The sequence below is a fragment of the Eurypyga helias genome, unplaced genomic scaffold (genome assembly GCF_000690775.1).
Source record: "Eurypyga helias isolate BGI_N326 unplaced genomic scaffold, ASM69077v1 scaffold18516, whole genome shotgun sequence".
In the NCBI taxonomy this organism is placed as follows: domain Eukaryota; kingdom Metazoa; phylum Chordata; class Aves; order Eurypygiformes; family Eurypygidae; genus Eurypyga; species Eurypyga helias.
This window is the reverse complement of record NW_010257421.1, coordinates 1-27,491: the sequence shown is the minus strand read 5'-3', so window position 1 is coordinate 27,491 and position 27,491 is coordinate 1. Positions and strand designations below refer to the sequence as shown.

Genomic DNA, 27,491 nt, shown 5'->3' with positions numbered 1-27,491 from the left:
AAATTGTTTTCTTTGGGAGCTGGAGACCGACAGCTGATACAGACTCCTCTACATGATAGCCTTCCTGTTACAGGCACCAGCGTGGCTCTTCTCTTTCAGCAACTGGGTATGTCTAGGTCTGCTTTGGAAAAAAAATCCTTTTTTAAATGGTGGAATGAGCTGTTTTCTATTCTTACTCAGATCAAATCATGTGCCAAGAAAGCTACACCGTAAATATTAATTTCTTTTGAATGAAAGAATGACTAATAGTGCTTTTATCCTCTAGTCAGACATTCACATAACCATTTTGTACATCCTGCCTGCGGTAAGTTGTCTCTGATATTATTTAGTGTCTGTAAGTGTACTGTGAGCAGAAGTGAGCCTGGCCTCTGTTTAATTACAAAAACATGCATGTAAAATATTGCCCACCCCTTGATATTGTACAAACTCCGAACAAAGCCAAGGAAGTTAATAATAAAATCGGTTCAACTGCAGAGGTTAGTAGAGGAGGTAGCGTGTACTGATATTGGTAACTGTGGAATTCATATTATTCTGTTGTTATCTATTATTCCCTGTCTTTCAAGAAGATGATCTAACACAATCCTCATCAAATGCTTTCTTGTTTGTTACAATTACAATGTTGTGTCACTGTTACCTTGGGTACTCAATACTAATCTTGTGTGTTTCATTAAATTTTAACACTTCATTAGTCTTCTTTCCATGGGTTTGCAAAGTGACTTTGAAGACAGACTTGTAGCAGCCATGGTTAAGGGCACAACTGATAATTTTTTATGAACTTGTGAATCTCATGTTTGGTCTTAAGTGGTCAAACAGCCTCAGAATATGTGTTGTCATCCGTTCTCATAAATGGACAGTGTGAATGGATGCCGACTGAGTACCTGTAGGAGGGAGAAAAAAACCCCAACCAACCAAACAAGAATACCCACCTTCTTTTCTATTGTGGCATAGTATTTTCTTTTGCAAGTCTATCAGAGCTATTAGGAAGACCTTTTCTAATGGTCTTGTGTAGGTCCTTGTTCTGTCTCTCTCCTATTCTTTGGCGTGATGAAGGCAGTAGTTGCTTGGGAACGGGCCTGAAATTAGTTAAGGAATAGGCAAATAATTTGGTAGGTCTATCTATCTATCTATTTATTTATAAGCAGCTGCTTGAACCCTGTGCAAGAGAGACTTATTTTTCCTATCTCCTGTTTCTAACCACTTCTGTTTCTCGTTTTGGCTTTGGAAATATGCCTCTGGTCCCAGCTGATGTCCCTTTCAAAGTTTTTGTGCCTATTATCTGGGAGTATAGCACAATGGTAGAATCACCTTGTATCTCTAAGGACATAGATTAAAAAATGTTTGTGTTGTCATAGTGTGCATCACTTTACAGAACAGCACATAGTTCCTTTCACATGTAGACAGTGTTGTCTTCTTAAGGCCAAGGTGTGTTAATGCTAAATTTCTGGTTGGATTTACTTGAGGAAAAGGTAGGTGTTGTTAATGCAGCTACATATGTCTGTCTGTCGAATGTAAAAGGAAGATCTGGAAATACGAACAGACTGCTTTAAATAAAATCTCATTTATTCTTACTTTTCATTTAGTCTTATGAAGAATTAAAGGCAGTGAGGCTGGAAGGATGTGGTAGAACATTTTAGCTTTGAAAAGGTTTGGTTTTCTAAGATGAAGCCTAATCCTTTCCTCTGGAGATCACAGTTGAGCTTGTCGGAAGTTTTTTTAGTGCTTTTTGTAACACTATTCACACTTGCTCTGTTTCTGTCGTTCCATTTGAACAGGAGCTCAATGTGTATTCTTCTCTATCAACATGGGCGAAAGCATTCTACTTCTGTGGTCCATGGTGGTGTTGGATAGTCATTTGACCGACAGCTGTTATCCCGTCAAATGCTTGTGTTTGCGACACAAGTATTGACTAGGCTGTTTGTAAAGTAACGACATGTTCAGTTATTTTGTTTTGGGTACAAGTCACTTAATCATATTTAAATTATTAATAAAAAATTGAAGAGTAGCTAGAAAAATATTTGTGAACTGTATAAATCACCTTTTTAAAAATAGCTCTTTCTTTGAAGAAGATGGGCAACAAGACAAAATTTACCGCTATGAATAGATACAAAAGTAATTTCAACATTTATTTTGAGAAATATTTTGCAATAGTAGTCTCATCATGCTTTTTCTGCTTGGCAGGATAATACTGTGTCAGTGGATGACCCTCCCTGTATTACCAAGTTCACAACATATCTGGAAATAGACCTCATTTTTACTTAGGCGTTAGACTACAGTTGGGAAAAACATCCCCAAAGGCTTTAAGCTTAATAATGAGGACAGCAGTGTTTGACATTTTAAATCATGCATTTTTTTTTATTTAAGAAAATTTAATACATGGGAATAATGTGACAAAGCCAGGCCTGTAGCTGGATCACTACACCTAAAAAATTACTTCATCAACAAGGATTAGCTGGAAAAACAGTAATCATAAAGTTAGTTTTAAAAATGACGTGGTGACTAGAAGACTTTCAATACTCTTCTGTTTCTCATTGTTAGTAAGATGTTTGGTATCTATAAAAGCTTTGAAATGCAGTAGCGTTCTTCAGGTGCAAAGGAGATTTTGGTTGTTTTTCTCTTCTCTCTCACTTTATTAACAATACATTCCTTTGTTTTTGCCTTAAGCTCTCTTCATTTCTCCAAGCTCCAACCCTACTTGCCTTCTCCTTCCTGCTGTGGCAGCATGGTGATTCAGCACTGGCATATTGAGTCATTTGTATTTGAGACATACACCTCCATCTCCCCAATGGGCAATTTTTTCCAAAGAACCTGAGACACAAAATTATATTAAGGACCTGAGCAGCAAACCAAGAACCTAAGGTTTAACCAGAACTTTTAATTTTTGCATGTTTCAAGGCCTGGTGTCATGCTAAGTCGAGCAGAACAATTATGAAAATTTATTTTCCTGAAGACTTAATGTTTCCCCCTACTTTTCCAAACACTTAATCAAAGACAAGAGTTTTCTTTCTTTTCTTTCTTGTTTAGTCTCTTATCTGGGCCAGAAAGAGCCCAATTGTATTGAAAGTATTTAACTTCCAGTACTGTGAATGAACTACTTAAATAATTCTTCAGTTTCAGAAGACAGTAGAGTTCAACATAGAATAACTCAGTGCTGGCTTAACTGTAAGTCAAGGGATACATGTTGGCTAGTGGCATGATACAGGAATGGTACTTGCTTGTAGTTTGGTTTTCCAATAAAATAGATGTACTTTGTGCATAGTTAAATACTGGGATGAATATTCATTAAAAAACATTAAGTGACAGATCATAATGTGTGTTTGGCTGCTAATTACTTCTGGTGTTAAGTTATTAACAATAGTATAATAAATTTTACTCTTTTTTTAGTGATCACAACCAGAAATTTCCTGTTACCTCACCACCTGGCTAGGTAGGGCATTGATGGTGTGTGAAAATAGAGCAGTAACACTCGTCTGTCATGTTCGGTGAGAGCTTATCTGCAGTAGTTTGCACTTGGGCAAAGTAAAGCTGGTTGCCTTGAGTGATCTGGTAATTGCTCCTTCATAGAGGGATTGGATGCTTGAATTCCTTGACTCTTACCGTGATGGAGGAGCTTGTATAGAGCTGTAATTAATTTAGGTTGGAACGGGTCTCTTAAAATCAAAATATCCAGTCCCATACTCTAAGTAGGCCCACTTTAGACTTCGATCAGATTCATCATGTAGACATGGATTTTGGAACAACTGATACATATTAATGTTGGGGAGTTTGAATATTTCTTGAGGCTGTGGACAAAAATATGAGAAGCTCATAGTTTGATGTCTGTAAACATAACACTCTTTAATGTCTGTAAAATTGTCTATCCAGTCAAAAAGCAAAAAAATTAATTACAATGTTCTACAAATTAGCTAACTTCTGTGATAGTTTTTAAACTGACAGTACTTGTAGGACATGCTGTACTTTACATTTTTATTCTAAATGAAGGTAGTAGTTCTGCTGCTTAAAAAGTGTAGCCTCCTTAGAAAACATAAATCCCCAAAGAACCCAAAAGCTGAAAGGAATATTTAAAGTGTTGCTCACATTATTGCACATACTGGCTTTTAAAGGCTGCTTTTTGAATGTTGGGTTTTTGCGTTGCATTTTATCCTTCTATTTGCTCCGTATCATAGACCATATGTGTTACCATTTGCTGCTTTTTACGTCAGTGTTGTTCAGGGAGAGGAGTTCTTGGGTACACCTGCCTAAGCTACAGAAAATGGCGAGCATCAAAACCAAACTAATATGAAAAGATCATGAATCAATTAAGGATGGAAGATAAAAGATGGTTTCTAACCATAGGAAGAGAAAAATCCTGCAGTGTCTTCTGTTGTGAATTCAGTAATGATGAGCAGTATCACTACCTTTAGGGTGAAGCTTGATGGATTTGGGATTGTCTTATATAGCCATGATGGTAAAATGCTGGACTTTTTCACTCTTTATAGACCCTTCAGTCCCATATTTCTAAATCCAGGGTATATTAAAATACCCAGTTTTTGCTTTTGACTACATTTGTTGAGAGTTTGAGGAATGTTTTCTATAATGTAATAGTTTCTCATTATTTTAAATCTGGTTTAGGAGAGATATAATGTTCAGCCTCTAATATAGTGTACTTTATGCCAGCAGATGACTATATTGAATTACCGTATAAATGGGAAAAGACATTCCTGATAGATATATATGAGTATTTGTAAGGCTGGGTAACATTAGGGAAGGGTCACTGCACAGTCAGCACATGAGCTGGCTTCAGTGTGTTGACTAAGAAAATCCTGGTGTCTTCAACAAAGAGCAAGAATTGTTTATATTTTAATGCTTCATTGTGTTCAGAAATAATGTAAGGGCAGCTAAGCAATGAGTGATTTAATCTGCACAACATACGAAGTGATCAAATGCAGCATTTTCAGTACAGCAATACCTGAAACTGGGTGAAGCTCTGAAACAGTGTCTCAATGTGGGGGCCTTTCCACATCTCATGTTTGTTATGAGACTGCAGTCGTATGAACCAGAACTTTTTTTACTTCTGTCAGGTTGTTTACAAACTTCTTACCCAACTCAGTTTTTTTTTTTTTCTCTTTTCTTTTCCTGAGATGTCATGTATCATGTGATGGGAACATATGTACACTTTGTTGGAATTTAACAGCATGTAGGATTCAATCAAATTAAGACAGTTTTATTGAAGTGTATATAATCAAGAAACTTCTGATCAGTCTTTGATCTTAATAAATTGTATACTCTCCAGCCTATGGAACCTGGCACCACATGTTGCATGAGTGGATGATGCTGGCTTATGTTGTAGTTTCAGTTTAAATCCCAGTGGCCAGTGAGCTGTGATTAGCTCTATAACCCAGCAAAAGAGAATTTGCCATTCAAGCTTTCCAAGTAGATTTGTGTAGTCTGTCAAAGAACAAATAGATTACCAAGGGATTTGACGTGGCATTTACTGCTAATGGGCCCTTACTGCTGCAAAAGCTTGACAAGAAGAAAGTGTTCTTTCAGATGCTGCTGGAAATAAAGGGATATTGTGATCGTGAATTCTGTGCAGGGCCTCTTCTGCACCTCAGGTAACTGTGCTTTTTGGACAGTCGCTGGGGCTTCGCTCCCCCCGCAGCATAAGCTGCCAGACAGCCAATGCCATTTGTGAATGTCCATTCCAGTTGCTCAGTCCTGCCCCGTGTCCTGTACCAAAGTGGTGCTTGGCTCACCAGTGATGAGCTGTTTTATCTCACCAAGTAACAGAAGGGTGGAAGGATGGAAAATCCCATCTGTTTTCTGTCGGCAGTCTCAGGTTGTGGTTTGATGCTGTGGTTGTCAGTGTAATAGCAAAGTGCTGCCGAGAGAACAGATCCATCCCTCTTCCAGTGTGAACTCGCTCACCATGGGCTCGTGTGAGCTCTAACACAGCAGCAGCGTAAGACCATCGCTTGGAGCGATGACCATTAGAGCAGCTTACGGTCAGGTGGTGTCAAACTACTCCTTCAGTACATGCTGCTCAGTTCTTTTACATGCGATCGTCGTACAGGGATACACTGGAAGCTCTGTCATCACCAGTGTGCTGCTGGTGCTGGGATGCCAGCCAGCAGTAGGCAGGATTCGGAAATGTGTTGGGAGGCAGTGACCAGTATTTCTTGTAGAATTCACTGTTTTGCAGAACAACAAAGCATGTGGAATAAGATGCTGGCTTGCTTTTTATCCAGTCCAAACTTGCTTTACTAATGCCTCTTGCAGTGAGACAAAATATGGGGTAGTTCATTTTAAGCAAATTGTAAATCTCAGGAGAAGTTATCTGACGTATGTAAATACTGCTGCTAAAGCAAGCTGTGTATTTGGTCAAGTGATGCATTTAATAAACTCTTTGTCAAAAGGAAGCTTTTAGAATAAGATTAAAAAATATATACTACAGTTTGCTTTCTAAAAATGAGGTGAATTTTTTTAAACTAAGTGAACATTTCTTTCGAGATATTTGAGAAGAGTGTAGTTTTCTATTTATAGTTGGACTTCAGAAAACACCTCTCAGAAGAGTGAAAACGAATTATTTTTTTCCAGAGATAAGAAAAATGTAAACTTCAAAAAGGAAATGTCTAACAAATAAACAAATTCAGAAAATACAATAGAGGCTAACCTCTGTTTGCAGAAAATACTGAAACAGAACCTACTTGGAACAGATTTCTTTCTACTTTTGCTAGTATGACTACAGAAACAGCTTTTCTCGTTATTCCAAAGCAAACTTGACAGCAGTTAGATAATAATACCTTGTAAAACTTTAAATTTCAAAACTTGAATGTTAATGGTTATGCTGAAGAAGAAAAAAAACCCAGTTCTAAGAAATTTAATTCCATTTATTCTTGTAAAATCACATTTAGATTATTGCAATGCAGTTGCAGTGTGTTGTCAGGACATGGGTTGTTATCTCAGGGGGGCAGGAAAATCTCAGACGATTTCACAAAGAGGCAAATTTTAAAGATCGCTAAACATTTTGCAGAGAATCCACGTATGATCTTTTAGGAAAATAAAGCGACTTTTTTCACTTTCCATGTTTATGGTGTTTTGCAGTCTCCTTAACTGAATATATGTAGATCTATGCTCCATGAGTATCACCCAACAGTGGCTGAAGGTAGCTTTAACAGATTATCCTGATCAGCCACCTCGGTTCCTGTTGTCTTTGCATTCATTTGATTCCATTAATATAATGCTTCAGTAGTTACATCCCTTGAGAAAGACTTTGTAGTCCTTAGGCAGGAAACAGATATGTTTGCCATTTCTTGTGTATCCTTGACCGTTTTTCCTGTGTACAGTTTAAGAATGACAACACTATTCTCATTCTTGGATACTTTCTTTCTAAGGATCATGATGGTATTAATCTCACTCTGCATTGTTATTTTAAAGGACATTTTGTTAAAGGACATTTTTTCTGCTTTAAGTGAATCCAGTCCAATTATGGGTAACTTTTGTTTGGGGTATGTTTGTCCCACCAGGTTTTAATTTGTTGTATTTCTACTAAGGATATTTTATAATCCATTACACATGGCAGTCTGTCCTGTATACTGTTCTTTTTCATATTGCAGCTACTCATAATTTTCTGGGTTGCATTCTCTATTTTGCCTATCTGTCAGCTTTATTCTTAGCTAGGAGTGAAATACTTGCTTTTAAAATTTTATGTAAATAAATAAGCCATGTATTAGTCTGGAAGTAGTCATTGTAGTGTATGATTCAAATCACTCGAGACTTGCTGTTTTGTATGTAGCTGCAAAGATGGCAAATACCCATTATCAAGGTAAAAAGTCACTAAGTGTTTTGTATGCTTCTTGCCTTGGTGAAAGTAAAGTGTACTGATTCCATATGTTTAGCATATACTTTTGTATTTTGAGAAATTCTGGCTTGCTTGCTGTGCTTATGGGTAAATAACGAATAAGGTTTCAAGACCAGGATACGCTGGTATCTGTAAGTGGACATCGGCGTGCCAGGTTTCTGTTGCTACCTAGCTAACATGACCGTCCCATAAAAAGGCTATCATTAACATGTGAAAGGTGTTCAGGCTTCATTCCCAAGCAGTTCTTGAATTGTCGAGACTCTGAATGAGGGGATAAACATAGTAGTTTCATTTTGGTGGGCTGCTTCCCTATTAGGTAACATACTTTAGCTTACAGGCAGAATGATTTCCAGTAGTCTCTGAGAAGTCATGGGTAGAAGTCTCAGAAGTCACCAGTAACTCTGCTTTCTATTCATCCTGCCAACGGCTTTGAGTCTGTGATCAGAAAAGTTAATATTCCTTTGTTGTAATTATTTTCCTGGTTTCTAATGTGAAATTCTAAAACCAAATTTGGTTTTTGGAAAATTTTTGATGCTCTTTTTGAAGTTTAAAATGTCTGTTGGTGTCTGAACTGAAATACTCCTTTACTTTCAGATAGTTTACTATATATGAATCAATTTGGAGGGCTGGTGATTACTTAAATAATATCTGCAATTGCAAAAAGAATTTCTCCTTAGCATCAAATTATGATTTTGGATTTATGTCAGAATAAAGAATGATAATTTTGGCTCATTTAACTGCTATAAATAGTTTTTATAGCATGTGCTTATTTTTCCAATGTGTCTTTTGATGTATGTGGGAGAGAAGGTTTCACAAAATATTTGGTAAATACAATAAATTCGTGTTTCATGGAAGGGCAGTTCTGAAGAAGTAAAGTCACCCAGAAAAATTTCTAAAAATGTGGGAATATTTCGGTAGCACTCTCCCACCTCTGCTTAGGGATATCGGGCTGCAGTTCAGTTCATTAGTGTGTATTTGTTATCCCAGTCTGCTCAACTTCTTAAAAAAATTCTTTCATTGAGGTTTGGTTAGGGTGGGCCTGTGAGGGTTGCAGAAATTCTGTATCCTGATACTAGTTTTGTACAGGATTACTGTTTATCTCTACTTAAGACTTTCTCAGGGCTGGAGTACTAGATATTTATGGGATAAACCCAAACCAAATAGCTTCCTATTGTAGGTATCTTACTAGATAACTAAATAACTAAGCAGAAGATGAGATGTGAAAATAAGTCATATTTCAGCAGAATAGACTGTCACTCAAATGTTAATGCCTGCATGCATATAGAGACAGAGAGTAAGAGAATAAAAACTTCTGTTTTTATTTGATAGTTAACAGTTGAATATTGAGAAATACTCCTTGCCATTAAGCAAATTTATCATCAAGCAAATATGTATCAAATACATATTTGATTTGTGTAAAGTTGATCTTCCCATTAACAGCTCGGAATTTAATTCTATATGCAAACCTACTTTGACATTCTCTTGGCATCTATTCTTTACTGGAGTTTGGTTGGATGTATGTTCAGTAAAAAAAATGAAAACCCAACATTTAAAATAACTGAATCTGTTTTTAGTGGCACCTATCTAGCCTGTCTGTATGAGCCAGGCTCTCAATCAGTTGCAAACCTTTAGCTGGTAAAGCAGGTTATGTTGGTATAATTCATGCTTTCATGAAAACTGCTTTCATGTAAATTTGGCATTTACCTCCCTGCCCTGTGAGTACTTTCTATATGAAACCATTATTTGTCTGGTTTGCCTTCCATTGTCTTTCCTGCTTTATTGAGAATACTCACTCAACACACTCATATAAGTCTTGATCTCACTAGTTTCACTTTGCATATGTGCAGCTTTAATACTGCGCATATGGAATGGTTTTGCACTTCTCTCTTTCAGGCATGAAGACCTTATAACCTTAATATTTTATTAATTGTCTTTAGGTGCATCATTGTCTCTGCAAAAAACACCTGCTGATCATGTTCAATGTATTAGCAGACCTGTGTTTGAAGGCTCAAGAAATCCTGAGGGCTTTTGCTGCTCCTTTAAGTAGGTCTGCAGAGGGATCTAATGAAATTGGTGATAATTAAGTGATACCAACATGCAAGTGACAGACATCACTGTGTGTCTTCCTAAGTAGATCATATACTGTGCTTAATCCCCGTTTCCTTGTCCCTCTGCAATTTTGGGTTTGGATGACAACCATCTGCTTGACTCAGTGTTGAACAGAGTTGATATTGTTAGACTTTGGGAAAGCAGTAGTGGTGGCATACCATCAGCTGAAGAGATCTTTTTATATATATATACTTGTTTTCACAGTCTCTTTGATATGCTGTTTAATGATCAGTTGACTTTTATGGCATTTATACCAGAATCTTTCTGTGTGGTCCTCCTGTTCCATACTTGTTCACACCCTCCCCAAAGGCTGGTTTGTAGAGAAGCCTTCGTTCTGTCCTGCTTCTTACAAAGAACACACCATGTCCATGGTTCTGATACGGAATTGTCTTCAGTTCCAAAATCAGAAGTTTATATCTGAAAATACGATTTTATTTCAGTGCTGTGTGTCACAGCCATGTTTGTTTCTGTGTGATCAGAAATGAGTTTGAACACTTCATTCATTAAATGTTTGATTCTTTGAGGGAGTCTTAGCTGAAGGCTCTGTGCTTTAAAGACTGCTCCACTTCCTCCTTAGTCTGACAAAGGCCCAGTATGTTAATCTCTTGGGGTACTCATCTGACTCATGTTTTCTGTTGCCCAGCCAGAAAGCAGGATATATTAACCCTCACAAAACTCTCTGCTGGCATAGCTAGATTGCTCCCTATTTGTGAGCAAGTTTGACTATGATTTACTCCTGTAGTGTGCAGTGCAGTCCTACTCTAATAACACAACTCGGTACTTTCCTAAATGTGAATTGATCCTGAACTGAGTGACATAGCCATTTTGGGGGTTCGTTTTAACTGTGTGAGGTTGGAGATACTGTGTAATTTTGGGGTTGACAAATTGCATTCATTTGGCAAGCATTACCTATGTGAGTACTGAGTACATTTGTTGCTGCTTATTTATTAGTTAAGCTTGTCTTTTGTTCGTTAGCAGAGCTATGCAGCTACATCTAAAAATAAAAATAAAAATGAAAAGAGTTTTGTTTTTCTCTGCTTTTTTTCCCAGTTATCTTTAGAGCTTGACGCTGGCTGGCACAGAACTTGTACTATGCACTCTCCAGTGGCCTTTCAGAAAGGCTTTTCAGTCTTTGTTGACCCATTTCCTGGATTAGTCTGGCTAAGTTATGGATTATTTTGTCTATTAAGCTTTTTCTTGTGTCCAGTAATTCAAGAATGGCATATTGGCATAATAACGTATTAAACTATTTGAGTTTCCAAGTCTTGTGTTTATAACTCTTTACAAAAATCTGAAGAAGTCAGTGATAACATTTTTATTTCATGCAATATAAAGGACAGTTAATAATTTGTCGAGTACACTTTGTGTTTGGGTTTTTTTTAATCATGCTTAAATAAATACTTAAATTCTAGAACAACAGGAAGCAGGCAGAATGATACATTTGTTGATGTAGGATGTCAGATAATTTAGTACAAATTACAGATTCTTTAAATACTTGAAAACAGTGAAGGTCAGGAAGCCTCCATTCAAGATTTTCCAGTGTATGTATAATATTTTACAGGATGTCTGTCTGTGGACTGCAAAAACGTAATCTGTAAAAATCAACTTGTTTGTTGTTTTTCATGTTGTCTATTTATGCCCTGACAAATTAGCATCGGATGTAGTGTGGAGTCTGAAGACCAGTGTATGGTTCAAGGTTACGGACAGACCCGATTGTGTCTTGTAGCATGAGGAAGCTGGGCTCAGGCTGTTATTCAGAACTATTTGTTTTCAGTAAACAACGTGACAGGCTTGAAACAACACCTTGGTCTTGGTGAAATAATGTAATCAATAGTTTAAATGGTTTTAAAAAGGAAAGTAATCAAAATTCTTACTATTTATAATTTATTTGATTCTATCAGATGAAAATTTGCTTTGCAGTCATTATATTGCTCAAGTACCTGAAAACATCTATTTCAAAATGCATGTGGGGCAATAGTTTTGTTTTGAGTTAGTGGCTATTATCTTGAAAATAATTCCAGATTAGATGCCTGTACTGTACACTTGATTTTATTTATTTTATATTCTGTATTGTATACCAAGTGCTAAAAAAAGGAGGGGGGGGGAAGAAAACAATTGGGAGCAAAGTAGTTGTCTGGGCTGTACAAGTTTTTCAGTTGGTGGAAGTGGTTGGCCTGGGTTTCACTGTCCAGGTGTTTCCAAACTGAGTAGCCTCAGTCAATTTTGGTAATAAGCTGCTCAGTGGAAGAGCACTGCTATTATTAAAAACAAAAAACACACACACAACAAAAACCCAACCCACCAAAAAAAAAAACCCCTAAAAAAATTAAAAAAAAAACCCCAAACCCCAAAACTTCAGAACCTCTTCTTAGATATGAATTTAGTATTTTTTACCTTGTGAAGCTTTTATTCAGGGAAGAAGAGAGTAAGAGCCAGTGAAGGTCTCACTTTGAACTGGCTTCTGTGAAAGATACCTAAAGAAATTAGGTTGGTTATTTCTTGGCAAGTTTTTTTGTGTTGTATTGTTATTTCTTGCAAGCCATTTATGTATTTTTGTATGAACTCTGATCACACAGGACAAGTCAAATACTCTTATTGTTGTATACTCTTTTGTGTTGTAGGTACCTTGCAGAAATGAAAATGATTTTATTTTCAAATGCAAGCACACAAGATTCCTAGTCCTTTTTCTCTTTCTGCTGAAATGTGGCCAGTTTTGGTGAAGTCACTTTCTGCCTTATATGCATTCACAACCCAGGAAATGGCTGAGAGAATCTAGAAATAACTTTTAGATGGAGATTCAGTCCATGGAAAATTCCAGGTTGGGGTTGAAGACCTCTCTAAAGCTTTGTTGGCTACCTCAGATGACTACTGCATGTTTGCTGGGCAGGTTTGGTGTCCACACGTGGACTAAGCCCAGGTGGGCAGCCAGGGCGTGCAGAGATGTGCCCTGCACTTGGCTCTGCTGCTCTGTGGTGCTGCCTTGTGCAGAGGTTTCAGCCACTGATAGACTGCAGGGCAGCAGTGTGCACATCAGAGCTGCTTTTAACTGCTTTTTCCAAGACCCGTGAACTTGGACACATGCAGGGGCTGCCAGACTGGAGAGACAATGCTTCTCACCCCCTGTGGTACGTGAGCTTTCCTTGCCCCTACCAGCCCGTCTCCTTGGTTTGGTGATGGTCTTCGTTTGTCCCAGTTCACCCACAGAGAAGGTTGGAGTCTTCCCCAGTGTCTTGCTGGATTTTTTTCTTCTAGTCCTTACAAGACCTAGTGATTTACGAGCGAGATGTGTTCACATGCTCTCAATTTTGGTCACTTTGATAAGTACCGCAAATAAAGCAATGCTTTTGTCTAACTCAGCCAAGCCTGGGCTACATCTGGCCCATTCATAATACAGCAGCACTTCAGATTCGTCTTCCATGGCCAGTTAAAATGTAACGACCACCTGAGAGACTTAACTAGCAGAATGTAGTAAAAAATGTTGCAGTAAATATTCCTCTGTGTGGCATCAAGTTTATACATGGGAGATAGTTGCAAAGAATAGTCATCTTAAATATCAATTTGTATTGGTGCTGATTAAACTGCAGTGAGAATGCCTTTGTGAAGTACAAACTGAAGCTTTGTCTGTGGCCAGTATTGTGCAGCAAAACTGGCCTAATTTCCCCAGTGAAATTATGAAAGCTTCACAAACTGTATCATCACTGCTTAATAGTTTAAATATTTTTTAAAAAGGCACACTGGTTTAGTTCTTCATGTTATTCCAGTTAGTGTTGACTTTTGAGTGTCTTCGTCCTCCAATAGCACCTTGGGAGGAAGGTAGAACTTGTGAACTCCAGGCTTACTATAGTTAACTTCAGGTGTCAGACCTGTTGGTGCTGTACTTTTCTTCACCCCTGAGATGTTTACAGAAATGGTGACCTCATTTTTCTAGTTACCAAGAACATACTCTATTAGAAAGTTGAAGAAGTAGAAAATCAAACTTCAGTGCTGACTTTTGACCTGTCTTCTAACAGTAGTGTACATGAACGTGGGCTCTTGAAAGAAACTATTGGGAAAAAATAGCAAGAAAAAAAAAAAATTACACTGACTAGACATCCAAAATTTTCTATAAATTGAAGACACCAAAATCCATTTCTTAGAGTGGTAAAGAGAAAAATCTAAAACATACAGGTTAATGCTGTATATGAGCATTAAGATTACCTCTATTACCTCTAGAATAGTTTTAGCAGTCCCTTGGAGACTGTGTGATCTTGTGCTTTACAGCCAATGTGTTGCCCACTTCTTTAATAGGAACACCAAAAAAAAAAATCAGTGTAACTAATATTTTGGTTTGGCTTCACAGACAAGTATCAACACTAGAAAGTTGGTGTTTCATGCACAATGTTTCAGAAGGCCAGTGTTCAAATACTATTAAATGCTTGTAGGTGTCCTCATGTACATAAGCAAAATCTTGATTTCCACTTTTTTTTTTAATAACTTTTTAATTTTTAAGTATTCAGTTATACGCTGTTGAGGATTATGTATTGTTTTGATAACTGTTGAGGAAGCATATATTCAGAGGTTTCAAGTGAAAACTGATGATACTGGATAAGTTTTAGGGCTTTTAAAGGTATTAGAATTAAGATACTCCTTCTAGACTCTTGAATCATCATAATCCACAACAAAAAAATAATATAGAAAAAGAGCTAATTCTTTTAATGCAGCTTGATTTAAATTGAACACTGTCAGTAAAGGAATGTTGTAATTATTTGTAAAATACCGTTTAAACAGAACTTCTTGCAGTTTTAAGATGTGCAGAAGGGAAAACCATCTCTTTCAAGAATTTTTAGTTATAGATAGTTTGATCACAAGAGGGACATCTAAAAAATTTAGTTGTACCAAATGTTGTGAATTTTTGTGAGTTTTTTAGGTGTTATTTTCCTCAGTGATACCTGCCAGAACATTATAGAGTTACAGAGGATTGTTTGAGAACTTTAGTATCTGATTATATAAAAAAAGTATCAGATGTTTAAAGTAATATATTCCTAAGTGTCTGAAGATATTTGGTGTGGAATGAAATGGCATTAAAAAAGGTCTTGAAAACTAAACTTAGTTTAGAACAAAAAGTATACTTCAAAACAATCTTTAAAATCATCTGGGAAAGGAACTAGGGCAGTTTTGCATAAAATGGGCAGTTCAAGTTTTTAATCTCCTAGAGTGTTTGGGGTTTTTTTTTTTTTTTTCAAACAGCAGTTTTGAAATTTGTGTTCAAATATATACATACATGCACAAGAAAGGGTGGTATTTTGTTAGTTTCTAACCATTCACTGACGAGTGCTATTTCATTCACATGAAGAGTAGCTTGATGAAAACCAGAAATGAACCAGTTTGATTTCTTTTTTTTAACACTGTCCTTGCATTGTATATTACAAAGCAGTTTCTTTTATACTAGCACAGTATCAATTATACCACTGAATACAGTAGCAAATATTTGCAACAGTAACTCAGTGTTACAACAAAGCCTTCTGTCCTTGAGTCCTCTCAAGTCTCTGCCTTTGATTTCCTGAGTCTGTGCTTAGGGTTCTTGGAGAATGGAGTTGGAAAGTACAAGGTGTTGTGTTACTGACTTGGTCATCCTAAATCCTTTTCACAGCAACCCTTTCTGAATCCTTGTCCCTTTATATTTATGAACCAAGATCCACTCCAGCAAAGTAAATTGTCATACATCGTAGGAAAAAAAAGATTTGTCATAACATGTAACAAAAATTACTTAAGCAAAACAAAGTGTTAATTATCACATGAATATAATGGCTCTCAGTCCCACTTCTTACTGGGAAGATTGTTGTAAGATAAACAATAGCTTTGTAAAGGTAATACAGACTGTCTTACTGATAACACAAGCTATGTCCTCAGGGAAGGATCATACATTCCAGCATATTTCAGGAAATTTCATAAATTTCAGCATATCTCGCATATCTGAGAAACGTCTGCTTCTCAGGATGAGACTTTGTTTTAAAGAAGGAAATGTATTTTTGGTTTTCCCTGAAAGCACATGGCTTTGTCTCCTAGGTAAATTATATTGTCTTTAAAAAAAAAAAAAAAAAACACAAAACCATCATCTGATTCATGAGTCTTACCCTAAATCTAGTGGGGCTTGTTTCAACAGTCAGCTCTTTAAAATATCCTTCTAACCACAGGTACACTCTTACTGCCCCTTTTTAACTTTGTGACTTCTAGAATGCTCTCCATGGATGAAGTATGAATGTATTGACTAGCAAGTCTTTGTCCTTTTCTTTTGAGCTTGGCAGTATGATTCCCTCCCTGGCCCCAGAGGTACATAAAGGTTTAGCAGTTAAGCCTGGCTCAGTGACCAGAATTAAATTCTAGATAGACAGAAGGCTGTGCAGAAGATAGACACAATGCTGTTTGAAGTCATTATTATGCATTGCTGGGGTTTGTGCTGAGAAGAGGAAATCCTTAAAAGCCGTATTGAAAGGGAGGTGTAATACGATGTATTTGATATGTAGAAATACATTGAGATAGTATTTTGGAAACCTGTGAAATAGAAAGGAAGCTGCACTAGTTAAAATGTAGAAGCACTTGAAGTTTGGCAATTTATGCATTTATCATATGCTTTTTGAAAATTCCTCCAGAAAATGATACATTTTAGTGCCATTTTGATTCTTTGCCACATTGTTACAGTTCTCTCTCTTTTATTTTTTTTAAGGAATCCAAAATGTACTCAGCTTGTTCTGTGCCGTGCTTACAGAAAATAAAGTTCTCTTTCACTCTGCAAGTTTTCAGAGGCTCAGTGATGCATGTAGGGCTCTAGAGTCTTTGATGTTTCCTCTCAAATATAGGTGAGTTGAGTTTTGAATCTTGAAACTCTGTGACTTAATTTCGAACTCATAACTTACATTGTCCGTAGCAAAAGATGTGTGCTATGTTTGTTCAAATAAGCAAAGGTTTTCATGATCTTATATACAAGTGGTGGTCTGTACACGTCATTAATAAAAGTCTCATTGTGTCATGGCAGTGGAAACGATTGAAGGAGAAACACCCTACTTACAAATACAAACCCTACCCACAACATCAGTTGGACAGTACAACTTGATAGTGATGATCCATGAGTAAATGCATGGAAAAGTTACGGGGGAAATATAGTAACAGCCTGCCTGTAAGTAAGAGGGGATGTGTGCGGCAGGAGAAGGAGAGATTGAGGTAATAAACCAAAACGGGAGAGGGAGATTGCTGACTGGATGCAAGGAAAACATGTTTTATTATAACCAAGCTGTGGAACAGAGCCTGTGGTGCTTCCAGCCCTGTAGGTTTTCAGGGCCCAGCAGGACAGAGCCTGAGGCAACTTGATCTGGACCCAGTCTTGACCCTGCTTTGAGCAGAAGGTTGGACTAAATGATCTCCTGAGGCCCTTTACAACCCAAAAGATTGTGTGGTTCTAAGATAACATCTGCACTAGCTTGTATCACAGTTCTAAGTCACTGACGAATGTCCAACAGAGAATGAATTTAAATGAACAAATTGATCCTCTAAGAAGCCACATCTGAATCCAGTGTTTTGAAATGGAAAACTTAATGCCAAGTTACTTGGTTTTTTTAGGCAGAAAAGATTCTGATTCTGATCTAATTCTGATTCATCTGTTTTAAAGGATGCTTATATTATAGTAGCACATTTTTCTTCAAAATATTTCAGAGATGGGCTTCATTTTAATATAGAAGAAGGAAAAAAGATTGAAAATGAGTTATGAAGTATGTTTCTTAATGTTAAAATTGTAATGAATGTAAATTTTTATAAATTAGGTCTTGAAATGTATTGATAATTTAGATTGAGATTTTCATGTTGCTTTGAAAACCCTTACTTGTTTTAAATTGTCAAATCAAGTACTGATGTATAGAATGCTATACATAATGTTTAGTTGACATTTCAATATCAAAGCAAAAGATTTAATTTAAAGATTCCTTATTAATGGCATTTTATCAACGGCTGAATTGTAGGTGTCTGGCTAAAAACTAGCCAACTTTTTATAACGGAAATATTATGCATAGCTCTAACGTTCCTAATTATGTAAAAGTTGTAGACAAATACAATGTCCATGTAACATAAATGTCACAAATACATTTCTTGTTATTTTGCAAAATACACTGGTTTACAATAAATTGTAGACCCTATAATATAATAATTTCTAGAGTTTAAATGATAGATATTTTAAGAGCATCACACTTTATAAAGAAGCATTTAATAAATACTTTCATCTTCTGCATTTTAAATACAGGTATTTCTAGTAAATTTAATATGTAGCTGGAAAGTGGTTTTGGTTTTGTTGTTGTTGGGATTTTTTTTAAGAAAAATGCTGCCCTATGTGAAGGGGTAGTCAGGAGCTTTTATTTTATTCCATTTATTCTTTTCACAGTTATCCCTATATTCCAATTCTTCCTGCACAGCTACTGGAAGTTCTGAGCTCACCGACACCTTTCATAATTGGCGTACATTCTGTCTTTCGTAATGATATTCACGAGCTTGTAAGTATGTCTGCCCAGCATCTTCAGAGTCACAGTGTCATTTGTGATGTTTAGGTGCAGAGATTTTCCGTGCTTCAGAGATGTTTATATGAAGATTACATACGCTTTAAAAATGTTACTGTAGAAGGCAAGACGAACAGGAGGAGAAAAAAAGAAAAAGCATCAGTTCTCTAAATACCTTAGACTGTAAAGTAGAGGAGGGAGATTATTGAATTCTAGTGCAGGATGGGAAGGAATGGATCAATTTCCAGCTTTGTTGTGAGTTTGAACAATTCACTTAAGATTTTCAAATGGGTCCTTAATTTTTAAGCATGTGGGGCTACACATGTAATTTTACTTAGAGTAGTCATCACTGTGTCCTTTTGCAAACACCATATCAGATATCTCAAATCACTGAACACAGACCTGGAACATCCACAAAAAGAAGTCACTTTTGAAAGTTTGGCCTAGTTTCACTTTCTTTGTTTTACATTCATTTTTCACAACTAGCACCAGTAATATGAAGTATTTGAAGTATTTCAATTATCAAAAGTGTTCTAAACATTAAAGTTAATACTGGTTTAATGTGTTTATTTTAAGTTATGTGCAGATCATTAAATTTGAACTGTTGTGTTTTTAAACTATGCTCACAGTAGGCATGCACTACCGATAATATTTTGTTTGTTCCTTGCAGTTAGATGTAATCATAGCAGACCTGGATGGAGGCACAATTAAAATTCCTGAATGTATTCATCTTTCTCAGCTGCCAGAGCCACTGCTACATCAGACTCAAATGGCACTTTCTCTAGTATGTTTTGATACAAACCCCATTTGTTACCCTCACCTGTTTTTAAAGAATAAAAATTAATTTCAATATTAAATCGCTTTCAAACACACTGTAAATGTGAAATTTAAAGCTAAGATTCCTGCTAACATTCCTGGTTTTAGAAGAATTTGCTATCTGAAGTTAGAGTTAGTATCATCAGTGATTTACTACTAAAAGTTTTTTACACTATTCAAGAGGAAGTTAGTAGTTTTTCCTTCCTAATAATGATTTTTTTAATGAGTTCAACCTCAGTTTTAGACCAGCATTGTTATTATTCATTTCAGCTTCTTTTCTGTTTTCATAAATTAATTTCAACTGTACATTGTCTTGAAGTTTAAGAGAAGAATAACAAATTGGTCTCAAAGTTTATTTGTATTATGTTCCTATATCAATATTTAATAATTGATTCATTCTACATTAGGGAATCGCCAAAAAACATAGTTCAGTTTGCCTTTTTACTATTATAAGTTAGAAAATGCCTTATTTGGTGGTTCTAAACAAATCTCTTATCCTAGAGGAGAATTTTCTGTCTGTTAATCTTTGAGATGAATCAACTCTAAAATCCCTAACTAAATTGATTAGCTTCATTGACTATAATAGAAGTTTTTTATAACTAGCTGGTTTATAGAAATCTGAACCAGAGAAATTAATCCCACCTTTATTTCCATAGAGTCTTGATAATTTAACTCAGTCTATTGTTTGAGGTACTTAAGATCAGTGAATATTAATTTGAAAAAGAAGAAAAAAATAATGTCTTTTCCTCAGGAAAATGAGGGGAAAAAATTTTGTTTAAAAAATTCTCTAGGTTTTGCATCCTGATTTGGAAACAGCAGATTATGCATTCCCTCCCCCACGAACTGCTTTATCACACTCAAAAATGCTGGTAAGATTTCTGTGTTATGTCTGACTTTCTTAAGTGGAAAACTGTTGAAATTTTAGACTAACTTTCTTTTGAGAGCTTCTACCTCGTGGTTTCTTTTCCATGTCCCTTATAGTATTATTGGTGGAGCAAAGAAGTGCCATTGGACTTTGCATTTTGCCCTCTAATAGGATTGTAATGGGTTAGAAGTTTTTATAAACATATTTGTATTAATATGGAAGCACCTTACTTTCTTTTAATATTGCTGTCTATTGAGTTAAATCTGTGCCTCCTGTTCTGTAGACCGGTAAAGCTGCAGAATTTATATGAGTGGACAAACAGACCTTTTTGTGCGTGTATGTGTAAAAGTTAAAATTGAGTTCTCTTATAGAGACCTCACATTCCCAAGGAAAAATAAATCAAACATGAAAAATCTCATTCATGAACCAGATTTCAGAGTAAATACAAGTAAAGATAGGAGTGGTAGCTGTGTCAGCGAAACAAGTCACTGGTTTTACAATAATAACATGGCATTGTGTACTTAGACATACTGGGAAAGGAGCTGTATGACTTTTAATATTGGATTTGCCTTTAAAGAACCTGAATGAAACAGTATGTAATTGTCTATAATAAAAAGTCCATAGAAACTTTTCTACTAAAATCTGGTTAATTTAGATTAAAGTAAATTGTGAAGCCATGATAACTTAACAACTTGGTAAAGCTGCTACCGTTTTTAGCCTGTAGAAGTGTCCAGAATTGAACATGAGTTGGTAGTCCAAACTAATATCCAAAAGCAAATTCAATTTAAGAACACACTTCCAGGTTTTTTTTTCTGTCGGTGTGTTCAAAACCATAAAACTCTGAAGTGATATAATGTATTTCTTGTTCTTATTTCTTGAATTAAGATTGTTTTTTATCATTGCTGAAGACAGAAAATGTCGTCTAGACTAACAAGAAAATTCAGCTAAGATCTCACTTTATATGAAATTGTAAATTAATATAATTTTGTATCAAAATCAGAATTATGTTAAATCTGAAAGCAACAACCATGTTTTCAAGTAGTTCAAAGAGACGGGGTGCAAATGTACCTGTTAAAATGTGAGAGAGCAGCCTGGACACAAAGAAAATGTGAATATCTCTCAATAAAGTGAACCCTTACAAAATTAAGTTAAAAATAGGTTAACACCAATCATGTTCTGGAGAAGAATAAGAGACATCTAGGAAAATATTCCATCGGGACAGCTTTATAAAATCTTGTATATACCTAAACTTTTAAAAAGTCATTACAAGCTTTACCTTATTTAGATTGTATATTTGCTTGTTGATAAATGCTCGGCTTTTACCCGATTTGTTAATCTAGTATTCTTTGCTGCTTGTAACTTTTGGAGTTTGTTTTAGAAGTCCTTTGAGACACCCTAAACCAATTTTTAGGACCTGAGGTTTTAGGTGTGGCAGCAGTCTGAGTAGGTACCTGAGCTAAGGTAAAATAACATGGGCGGCGCAGGATTTGATCAGTCTTTCGTTCCATGTGGGCCAGCTGAAGATGTCACTGCCCCAAGTCTGCCCCCAGCTGTTCACATCATTTCCATAAACCTGTAGATGTTTATGTAAGCCCTCTCTTACTCATCTAAATCAAAATAAACCAGGACTTTAAAGATCTACTATTTTAAACTTTTTAAACTAACCCTGGCTTATTTTGTCTGGAGTTGATTGGCAAACGAAGTCGTGAGTTGGAAGACAGCTAACTCAGAGCAGCCTCCTCAGCTGGCAGAGCCACCGAGGATGACTGCGGTGGTGCCATGCCTGTGATGCTCTGAGCCTGGTCCCACATAATCGGCAATGCCAGCTTACGCTCCCGTGATTCCCTGCTGCCCCTGCCCACGCCGGTGACACTGCTTGTGGCGTGCTGCAGAGCCACGTTTATTGTAGGGAACAATCCAGCTGAAATACCCTCTTTCCTTTATTTCCCATCAGTTTTCTCTCATGGCAGTCCCTTCATGTGGTTCTCATGACCACCCCAACAGTTACACTCGCGTGGCCCAGGGGCTGTCGTGCAGGCCTAGAAAAGAGCAGCAGGAGTAAAGGGGTGGATGTGTACTGAATGTAGCGTTGCTGCCTGAGGACAGTGGAACTGCAGCCTCTGTGAGATAACTTCATGGGTACAAGTATCTCCACGTCACATGCTGCACTGCTGCACTGTTTCATGGACTTGTAGGCGTTCTCAGGTAGCTTCACACAGAGTGTGCAGAAGGTTAGATTGTGAATGTGTTTTGACAGCGTGTTCGATTACTGCTTACAGGATAAAGAAGTGCGAGCAATCTTCCTTAGGCTATTTGCACAACTTTTCCAAGGATACCGGTCATGTCTTCAGCTGATCAGAATTCATGCCGAGCCAGTAATTCATTTCCATAAGGTAAAAGAGAAGCAGTTGTGTATCTAGTTAGTATTTGTTTTGTGTCACGTTATTCCCATGGGCTTGCCTTTTGAACAAGTGGTAAAGTTTAAAAAAGTAAAATCGCCCACGTGTGACAAGCATATCATCTTGACATAGCACTGTGTCAATACATTTTAGTGGGACTAATTGCAGGGCCAGCGATGAAACATGAAACTAAGTCAACATTAAAGTTTAATATAAAGAAACATTTGAGGAAACATGAAGGAATTTTGTAAATGATGTATGTATTTAGAAAACAATACTGGAAAATGCTTGTATTCTACTATTGCCTGTGAGATTTGTAAAATGTGTGCACATAACTTCCTGTCGCATCTCTCTTGACTTTAAGTATAAAAAAGTACTAGGTGATATAAAAGATTTAACTAGAAAGTAGCATGTGTTACTGTAAGCTGGTGAGAATGTTTAACTGCTAGGACATAGGTGATTGTAGTTTTGATCCTGTAAAATGCATGTTTTTTTCCTGTCTGTATTGCAGGCAGCTTTCCTGGGTCAGCGAGGCTTGGTTGAGAATGACTTCCTAACCAAAGTTCTCAATGGAATGGCATTTGCTGGTTTTGTGTCAGAGAGGGGTCCTCCTTTCAGAGCCTGTGATCTTTTTGATGAGGTGAAAACTGTTTCTGTGCTCCTGAGGAAATTAAAATGGACCTATGATATTTCTGCACATGAACAACTGTTGTAATGCTTCTGAATCCTCCCTGTTTAATCTATAAAGTTTATACTAAACTGCTCAATTGTAATTTTCTACTAAGCACAATTTCTAACTTATTTCCATAAAATTGGGCCCTGCTCGTATGTGTGAAGTTAAACAATTGTATAAATCATGGTAATGCTGTTCCTATTGTCAGGTTTGGAACTTCATAATGCATCACATATGCTAGTACAGAATTATTTTGAGTAACTTAATTATATTCTTAGAAACATTGAAAAAGTATTTGAGAAAGATTAAATTAAATACATACCCAACATTATAAACTGGGACAAGCATTTTTTCTTTTAAAAAGTAATGCCATATTTTTACTTTGCTGGTTTTTATTTGACTGTGGAGTACAAATAGAGTTTGGTATTAATTCTGCATAGTAGTAGTAGATATAAGAAATATGGATTGTGGTGTTAGAAATGCTAAAGGAATGTTTTGGCTATGTAGGACTTTCCTTGCTAGGTTGGACTATAAAACCTAGTAACAAGCTCTGTAAGACGGTGAAAATGTCTGTTCCAGAGCAACATGATGCTGCACATTTTTCAGTGTTTAGTTTTCTTTGTTCAGTTTCAATTTAAGATTAACATTTCATAATTTAAATGGGGGGGGGGTGGGGGGGGAATTAATTGAATTATCAACGTTTTGATTCTTTTGTTTTGTTCTAAAGTTGGTAGCCTTTGAAGTCGAAAGAATTAAAGCTGAGGAAGGTAATCCACCGAAAATGATAAAACATGTTAGAGAACTTGCAGAACAGCTCTTCAAAAATGTAAGTTTACTATATCTGCTGCACTTGTAGAGTTGAGGTATCTGAAAATGGAAATGAATGCTTGTGGTAGTCATCATCTGCATTATGACAAAAGACTTTAGAACTTCAAATGTCACCAATTTTGTACGTGTGAAGGAAATTCAGTGTAGTAATACTGATTTATTAATGCTGGTATTGATTTCAGTATAGCTACTGCTACCTAGCATTTTATTTTCTTATTGTGTACTCACATAATGTATATAAATCATTATTTTCTCTTCTGCATCCTGTCCATGCCAAATACATCTTTTCTTGCATCCTAACACTTTCCCATATGAAAACTGTACATCGAATTCGGCATAATATGTATTTTCAGCAGATCTTTCCTGCCGGTCAACCTAGTCCCCATGGTTTGTGTGCTCAGCAAGCACTATTTCTTTTCTTACAGCCTCTTTCTTGGGCTCTAGTTTCCTCAGAATACCATTTCCAGTTTCATTCTCACCCTTCCTATCATGCTGTTATGTTACATGGTGCTTTTGTAAAATCTCTTACCATTCCATTTGCTGGATTTGTTTGTTTGTTTGTTTGTTTTTCATCAGCTAACCTCCCCCTCCCCCCCTTACACTGCCTGTTGTTGTTCAGACTCCATAGAACAATATCTATTATGCAGTCAGCTAACACCTTTATCACCCTTGCTTTTCTATATCACATTTCCCCAAAACTATGATTTGCAGCTGCACTTCTGTTAAAAAAATCACAGGAATTTACTAGGTATGTCTAAATTCTGGGGTGGTGCTTTGCAGGGGGAAGGGGAGGGGCAGGGTTGTGCGTGTCTTTTTTTCTTTCCAAAAGGAATTACTTTTAAGCACTTTGTCAGTATCAATGCAATCTTTGGGGTAAAATGAGTATATTTTCCATAAGAAATCCAAAACTTTACCACCATTCAGCAGTCTCTTGTGTCAGTAGATTTTGGATGGAAAAATACATCTATTTATTTCAAGTAAATGGAATGTGTGAATAATAACATGAGTGAAATGAAGTTAGTCTGTCTTTAATATTGTCCTTTGTGGCAGAATTTGTGTGTCTGTCTTCAGACACACTCACTCACTCACTCACTCCATCTCTCTTTTTTTTCTGAAATTGCCAAGTGACTGTTACACTTTTCTGAAGGAAGGAATTGATACACGTTTTAATCTTACTAATAATACTTTGTTGATAGTAGACATGAGAAGAGAGAGCAAATACATCTTTGTGGACTAAAACCATTTCACATTCAAAAATACGTGTGCAATGTTGTCTCTTGTTGATGTGTGATGTAGCATACTTACTGGAGTATTTTAACACTAGTATCTTTACACTGACACTTCAGACAATATAATTGTTGTTATCATAGAATCTTTCAGGTTGGAAAAGATCTTCAAGGTCATCAAGTTCAATCGTTAACCTAATACTGCCAAGTCCACCACTAAATGATGTCCCTAAGCACCTCATCTACACGTCTTTTTAAATCCCTCCGGGGCTGGTGGCTCACCACTTCCCTGGGCAGCCCGTTCCAATGCCTGACAGCCCTTTCAGTGAAGAAATTTTTCGTAATATCTGATCTTAACCTCCCCTGGTGCAATTTGAGGCCATTTTCACTTGTCATTTGGGAGAAGAGACCTTCCTTACCTCTCTGCACTCTCCTCTCAGGCAGCTGTAAAGAGCGATAAGGTCTCCCCTGAGCCTCCTCTTCTCCAGGCTGAACACCCCCAGCTCCCTCAGCTGCTCCTCACAGGACTTGTGCTCCAGACCCTTCCCCAGCTCCGTTCCCTCCTCTGGACATGCTCCAACCTCTCAATGTCCTTCTTGTAGTGAGGGGCCCAGAACTGAGCACAGGATTCATTTCATTCAACTGAACACAGGATTCGAGTTGCAGCCTCACCAGTGCCCAGTACAGGGGGACAATCACTTCCCTAGTCCTGCTGGCCACGCTGTTACTGATACAAGCCAGGATGCTGTTGGCCACCTTGGCCAAACTGCTGGTTCATATTCAGCCATCTGTCAACCAAAATCTGATCCCTGGCACTGAGGTCAGACTGACCGACCTGTATCTCCCCAGTTCCTTCCGGCCCTTCTTATAAACTGCCATGACAATGGCCAACTTCCAGTCAACTGGAACGTCCCCAGTTAGCCAGGACTGCTGATAGATGATGGAAGGCAGCTTGGTGAGCGCTTCTGCCAGCTCCCTCAGCATCCTTGAGTGGATCCCTTCCAGCCCCATAGACTTGTCTGTGTTTAAGTGATGTAGCAGGTCGCTAACCATTTTGCCTTATATTATGGGAGATTCATTCTGCTCCTTGTCCCTGTCTCAGGGGGCTGAGTACCTGGAGAACAGCTGGTCTTACTAAAGACTGGGCAAAGGTGGCATTAAGTACCTTGGCCTTTTCCTCACTATGACTATGTGTAACTTTTCACTTGCATTATTTCTTAAAATCAGTGTCAAAACTAATTCATTTTAGTCTTTTCTGAGTTTTATTATACCGATATGATTGACCACCTGCTTCACTACCACTGTCAGTGACTGTATTTAAAAGTCAGATCTGTCGTAGTTACGGATACAGTTACCTTTGAATAAAGCACTGTGATGAATAACGTTGCTTCTCTAAGTTACGCCTGGAGCTGCCAGATTTTAAATTCTCTGCATGACTTACTTTAACATCTTGTTCCATGGTTTAATTAGTCCTCATATTGTAGCTGTGACTGTCTAGATACATATGACAAACAAGGTTTGTTAGGGGGAGAGAATATTTCTGTTAGCCTAGCAGGTATAAGTGGAAAATGTAGGCAAGTTTTTGGCATATACTGGTTCAGTAGTTGAAGACATTAGACCTACATTCCTAATAGCATATGCAGCTGCGATTAGGTTTGTGATGGCCAAGATTATGACTCTTTCTGTATCTTTCTTCTGGATCTCTCTTCTCCATGAAATGTAATGTGGAATAGTTATTCTCCCTTTCTGGCTTTCTGTTATATGTCATACGTTAGCCCCTGCTGAGGTTGTGTTCCCTTTCCCTGACTTGCTGCTTCTGGCATCTGCTCTCTCATCCCTCTGGCTAGATTTTTTCACTTGTTTCATTAAACTTTCCTCTGCAGAGAATTTGTATGCCTAAGTAACTGGTTTGTTTTGACTGCTGTTTCTCAAGTTGATGCATTTGAGCTCCTCGTTGCCTTTGGCTCCTGTAAATGAAAGTATCAAGCTAGGTTCTGTTTACAAGTTTCACTGCAAGCTAGTTGTGTTTGTACAAGATGCCTAATGGATTGAGCAGCACTGTTTGGGAGCAGTACATAGCCAGTAGCAGCATGGGGTCAAACTGGGTAACAGTAAATTCGAACATGATTAATAACCCAGATATATGAATGAAGGGATGAAAATATCATGTTTTGCTTGATTGATTGTTACACTTCTCAAGATCATAGAATAGAATCATAGAA

At 37.0% G+C, this 27,491-nt stretch overlaps 1 protein-coding gene across 1 annotated transcript; it reads left to right on the top strand.

Moving 5' to 3' along the window:
• On the top strand, positions 1 to 24,077 carry LOC104504942 (myotubularin-related protein 13-like; the record flags this gene model as incomplete). The annotated part of the gene is made up of 8 exons (XM_010154017.1): positions 1 to 106; positions 16,650 to 16,782; positions 18,351 to 18,459; positions 19,133 to 19,246; positions 20,070 to 20,147; positions 22,423 to 22,536; positions 23,054 to 23,182; positions 23,943 to 24,077. Coding segments are annotated over 8 exons (912 nt in total), but the record flags the coding sequence as incomplete, so codon positions are not given.
• Between the last annotated feature and the right edge of the window lie 3,414 nt (positions 24,078 to 27,491).